This window comes from Empidonax traillii, unplaced genomic scaffold (assembly GCF_003031625.1).
Source record: "Empidonax traillii isolate 1590-97213 ecotype Southwest subspecies unplaced genomic scaffold, ASM303162v1 scaffold53:size2875158, whole genome shotgun sequence".
Taxonomy (NCBI): domain Eukaryota; kingdom Metazoa; phylum Chordata; class Aves; order Passeriformes; family Tyrannidae; genus Empidonax; species Empidonax traillii.
The window spans coordinates 2,564,817-2,570,801 of NW_020955246.1; the positions used below are offsets into that span (position 1 = coordinate 2,564,817).

General features: G+C 43.5%; 2 protein-coding genes across 5 annotated transcripts in view; one reads left to right on the forward strand and one right to left on the reverse strand.

Moving 5' to 3' along the window:
* AVEN (apoptosis and caspase activation inhibitor) overlaps positions 1-5,215 on the reverse strand; it is a 99,297-nt gene extending 94,082 nt beyond the window's left edge. Inside the window, exon 1 of the mRNA XM_027879313.1 lies at positions 4,958-5,215. Within this exon, the coding sequence (XP_027735114.1) occupies positions 4,958-5,200 (243 nt within the window). The 5' untranslated portion in view covers positions 5,201-5,215. The remainder of the gene's footprint in view (positions 1-4,957) is intronic.
* CHRM5 (cholinergic receptor muscarinic 5) overlaps positions 1-5,985 on the forward strand; it is a 60,819-nt gene that overhangs the window by 46,135 nt on the left and 8,699 nt on the right. The window lies entirely within an intron of this gene.

Consider the following 5,985-nt stretch of genomic DNA (forward strand, 5'->3'; position numbering starts at 1 on the left):
CTCTGCTGTCTAGAAACTGCAAAGAATAAATTAACTTTCACTGTATAAAAATTATTACTCTTTTTCCATTGCATAGACAGCCTTGAAAAAATAAAAGAAAAATAAATAGGACTGTGACAAGTGATTACACATCAGCTCTACTGAGTAGGCTCAGTAACCTTCACCATACATATTTTTCTGTACTGATCTCCATGTACTTCCTACACGATCTATTTCACAACTATCTACCCTTTCAGTCACAATTTTTATTCTCAAGGCCCGAATTAAACCTCCTGCTTCTTAACAATGTTTTTCTTCTTGTCCTGCCTAAAATGGACCTGTTTGCAGCAACCTTTCTATTTAATGGCACACTGCTATCCAGGCCTGTTCCAAGTGTCCTCTTTACCAGATAGAGGAAAAAAAAAAGAAAAAACGGAAGGAAAAAACAACCAACCAAACAAAATCCCAACCAAACAAAAACAAACAAACAAACAAAAATCAGGTTTTTGAGCCTGTCCTCCTAGGCATATCTTCTAGACTTCATTCCTTCCTTTATTCCTTCCCTCTGAACTTTCCCAGCTGCTCCAAATCTTGCAAAAATAAAACCATTCTTCAGTGTGATAGCATTGCTAATTGATACCTTCTCATCCATTAAACTGACAGTTTCCTTCTATAAAATTGCAGCTTAATCAGTCACACATCTCTACAGATTTTTCCTATGTAAATGTAGTTGTATTATATTTGACCTTGAATTACACCTTACTGCAGGCTGTTTCTCCCATTTGTTGAGACTGTGTTCTGTGCTCCACCCTCCTGCCAGTTTAGCACTGTCTGCAAATTTTAACACTGTATATTTTAATCCTTCATCAGAATTATTAATAGAAACACTGAACATGAGCAGATATAGAATGAAGCCTTGCAGAATTCTGTTTAACAAACACCAGTTTGACACTGAACCATCACAGCAGATAAACTCCTGAGAAGGGAAGCTCTTCACACCTCATTATTAATTAAGTGCAGCTCACCAACTGATGTACATTAATTTAAGTAAGATTTTTTTTAGTTGCTTTTGTGAACATTCACCTAAAGTGTCAAAAGATTTACTGTCTTCAAGACCCAGAAATCTATTATTTTATTTGCACAAGCTCTGTTATAGTGTTCCAAAGGAAATCAAACATATCTGCATTTGAAAAATGCAAGCTTTTTTTACTGTGCTTGTGAACTGCTTTTTGCAGTTGCTTAGAATGTAAAGACTTAGCTCATACTCATTAGGAAAAATTATCTAATGCTGACAGCATTAAATGTTCTCAGCATTAGATATTCTCTTAGATCAGTTCTATATGTGTGTGGCCCACAAGAATGAAGATATAATAAACACTAAATAAATCTGATATCTTGAAACTAACCATATCTAAGAAAAACTGCACTAAAATCCCCCTGTTAACCTCCATTCTTTAAAATATTTACTGCAATCAGTGCCCCAAACCAGAAAAGGAACGTGGCAATTTCACCTGCACTGAAGTAGTGTCATCACATGCACACTCAGTAAATAACTGAATAGAAAGTTTAAAAAATACTTCGTAAATTGCAAACATAATAAACACAAAGGACAATGGAAAATCTCCTTAAACCACCCAAAAAAGGACCATCAAAATAAGACCCAGTATCATGTCCACAGTTTCAGAAAGTTGTTTCTGTTTTAGTATTTTGTATCTCATAGAGAGAGCAATTCTAATATTCTGACAGTATGCAAAATTCTGAGCAAGTTAGAGAAGTTAGACTAAAAGTGAGAGATTATACTGGGCCAATGTCAATTGGACCTTTTACTTTAAGCATTATAATTCCACATTTTAGTAAAAATGGGTAATTGCAACCGTGTTTTATCTATTTAACACAGCACAGATGAGATAAAGCAGGTTGAAACAACAGAAAATTATTCAAGATGACAGATCTACAAAGAAATCTGCCATTTGGTAAACCAGCTGGTCATAATTAGACTCATTTTTAAAGGAAGGACACAAAATCTTCAGTAATCAAGCCAGTTAAACCAACGAGCACATTAGTTACAAAAAGATATAAGTGGAAGATCCTTTTCCCTCTTAACCAGGAATAAGAACACTTGTCCTCACATTTGCTAAACCAATTCCATGTTTGAGAGAGGCAGCATCTTGTTTCAAGTGCAGAGCTGGGGAGTTACTCAAAGAGCTACCTCCTTAAGAGCTGACAGAAATCATGAAAACTTTAATCTCTAAGATCCTGATCCACAGCTGTAGGTACCATGCAGGGTATGATGTCAATTGTTATAAACAAACAGCACCCTGATCTCCTTCTACATTAGCACACAGCCAAGGTGTGAAGAACTGACTCAGCAGGTACTGGGTCTTCATAAGCTTTGCAAGTAACAGAGCTGATCATCCATGATTAAAACCAAAGAATTACAGGACTCCTGCAGTAATGTAAAGCATATAATGTGGTGTCCAGTCTTCATGTGTCCACACAAAACTGAGAACTGAATGTGCCACCGTAACACCTTCTCCTCCCTGTTGTACAGGTCAGAAATAATGTCCTCCTGTAGCTTCAAACACAAGCTTAGGAACACTTAAATTAAAATGTCCAAACCACAAAATTTTAAGATCAACAGTGGTTTTAAATGAACACAACTGACTAAGAAATATAGATACCAAAATATTATGCAATTTAATGCAAATTTCTACTTCACTGGAAATAAAAAAAGATTTTTCAGAGAAGATTTCAGCTTCTCAGTACATAGTGAGGAAAGCAAATGTGGTAAGACCACCACACTCCCTGTATTATTACCCATCTTCTCAGATTTACCATTCACACATCAGCACTTCAAAAGATTTGCCCCATTGGGGTCTTCTTTCACACAAACTGCTTACTCTGAGCCAAGCACTCTCTCACCGAGGTGGTGCACTTGTGTAATTCAAGTCACTTTGCTGAACAGAGAGAGCCCCAAGGAACTGGGAATAAAAGGTGGTAACTCCCTGTCAGATAAGAGCTAGCCATGCAGATGAAAGAAGGAGGTCCTCCCTGCTTCACAAGTGGTGAATTATGGGATTGGCTTAGAGGCAGCACTAGAACCAGAAGCTGCAGGCTGGCACAGCTGCTGACAGTGTGGCTGGATTGCTGGGAGCCCACCCCGTCCAAGCTGCTAAGCACAAGATTTGTGGTAGTGTGCTAAGAGACTAAACAGTGCACAATATCCAAACCCTCCAGTGCAGGAAGAGCATTACACTTGAATAGTCTTTAGTAGAGTTCTGGGAAAATCTTAGCTATTTCTTCACTTTTAAAGATCCAACCCATATTAGCCTTGGCTGAAAATAAAGTCACTGTGCTAGACTAAGATGAAAAGCATATCCAAGTTAGTAACACAGTGATCAGGAAAAACATATTGTAGGCTATCCCAACAGAAAAAAAATTAATTGCTTCCTGAAATACTTCAAACAATCTAGGCAGAAACATACAACATGATTTCCTTCCGGAATGCACCCTTTAAATTATGATGTGGGTCCAGTTGGGTAAATAGTAGCAGGAAGAACACAGATATGAATGTATTTCAACTTTGTAAGAAAGGGTTGAATGACTTGGAAAAAAACAAGTCCAGGATAGAAGTTTCCTCAGCTAATACATACAGGTGCTGAATTTCCCCCATATGCCTCTATGGCTTATGAGGGAACACTATTGTGTCACATCCAGGATCCAAACCTGTCTGCATACATCAGTCTGAGCTCAGCAATTTATAATGCTTACATGTGAATTCACTGACCATTGCTCTAGGTAACTGTAACAATCCAGCTGCCACTTTTACCTCCTAAAACATGAGTGCTAAAATGTATCCATATACACTGACAAAATAAGTATTTTATATTTTTTAAATCCACCAGCAACCACAGGAGTTCTAAGACAAATAAAATACTAGCTGGAATCAATTGAAGCCATGGCATCGTACCAATAGAAACAAATCTAATCTGGAATTATGCTGGAAATGGGGTAGCAGCTGATTCATCTACATAAGAACTCCCAGTGCTGCCACTACCAATCAGTAGGAATCATTGTAATCTCTCTGCCAATCCAGATTTCTACAACCATGATTTCTATGTTGCAACAATGTTAACAGAAGCAAGACAATCTGGATGAAGTACTGTCAAAGCATTTTTTAATGGAAACTGTTTTAAAGGCACAGATCTGACACCACGGTAGGTTACGGAAAGCATTTTAGTACTTCCACAGGAAATTGCAGATGTAGTTGTGGTAAACATTGGCATACCCGTGCTACTTTTAATCTGCTAAAATATTTTATAATTGGTCAAAGCACAACCATTAACTTGTATTAATGGTAACTACGTGTTCCAGTGAATCACAGATATCCGTTACGTAAGATGAGCCATGTTACCATCCCTTCGTTGTCAGTACCACAGGCTGGACAAGACACACGCTCACTTCAACTTCTGACTATAGGATCGTTAAGGTTGGAAACAATCTCTAAGATCATCCGAGCACAATCATTAAATCAACTGTGCCGAAAATGCTCAGCAATTCTTCACCTCTGTTTGTAAACAGAGATGCATTTTTTCAGATGCATTTTTCAAACAAGACTTTTATCCCTTCCGCGCAAAATTATAAACGTATTTCGGCCAGAAAGAACCCTGTGTATACTGCACCAAGGCACACTACTGCTGCCTGAGTCGACCCAGGGCAGGACGATAGGGACAGAGCACCGGTGCAGGCGCCAGGCTGGCCCGAGAGGTAGCGCCCGCAGTCCCAGCACGCCCCACTACCCCACCCCACCAAACTCCCGGGAGGAGCCGTGGAAAAGAGCTGCCAGCCCAACTGCACCTCGGGAAGGGGAGGAACAAGGGAGGGAAGGGTTGTGCCCCCACCCCAAGAGCCGCCCCGGCCCCGCCGCCCCAGCCCCGCCTCCCCGCCGCCCGCGGAGGGCGGGTCTGCTCCCGCCTACCGGCCGGTGCTGGGGAGCGCTGGGCGGCGGCGCTGCCCCGCGACCTCGGGGCTCTCGCCTGCCCCGGCCCCCGCCTCCTCGGAGTCCGTAAGCGCCGCCTCTTCCCCGGCCCCCGCCTCCTCCGCGACCGTGGCAGTCCCCGCCGCTTCCTTCAGCGGCTGCCTCGGCCGCGCCGCTGGGCCGCCGCCGGCCGTGCCGGACCCCTTCCCTGCGGGCCCGGCTGCCGCCCCGCTCCGCCTGCATGGCCGGGCTGCGCCTGCCGGGCCGCAGCGCCGCTCCCGCCCCGCCCACTGCCGGAAAGGGGCCGCTCGCCGGGGCCACGGGGAGATGGCGGCGACCGCGACCTCAGCAGCGCCCGCTGCTGGCGGCTGGCTCGGCCGGGCCCGGAGCGCCGGCGAGGGACTCCCGGGAACAGCCTCGCACCTCCCGGGGAAGGCCGCGGGATGCTCTGCCACTACACCCTCTGCAGGTCTCAACGAGCAAGGAGTGGAAAATCGCTATCCGCATATATTAAAAATAAAGGAAAAAAACTCCAGCAAATATGTATTTAATGTTCAGAAAACAGTACGCGGAACTAAAGCCGCATGTATCATGGAGTTGTTTAGGTTAGAAAAGACCTTTAATGTCACTGAGTCCAACCATTAACCCAGCACTGCCATGTCCACCACTAAACCACGTTCATAAGCACCAGATCTACACATCTTCTAAATATCTCCAGGGATGGTGATTCTACCACTTCCCTGGGCAGCCTTTTGCGATCCCTGACCACCCTTTGAGCAAAGAAGTTTTACTAAGATCTAGGCTAACCCTCCTGGGTTGCAAGCTGAGGCTATTTCCCGTTGTTGCTTGCTGCCAGGGCGAAGAGAATGAGCCCCACCTGGCTACAACCTCATTTCAGGTAGTTGTAGAAAGTTGTAAGGTCTCCCCTGAGCCTCCTTTTTTCCAGATTAGGCAAACCCAGCTCCCTCAGCCGCTCCTGCTTTGTTCCAGACCCTTCACCAGCTCTTTTGCCCATTGCTGGACACCCT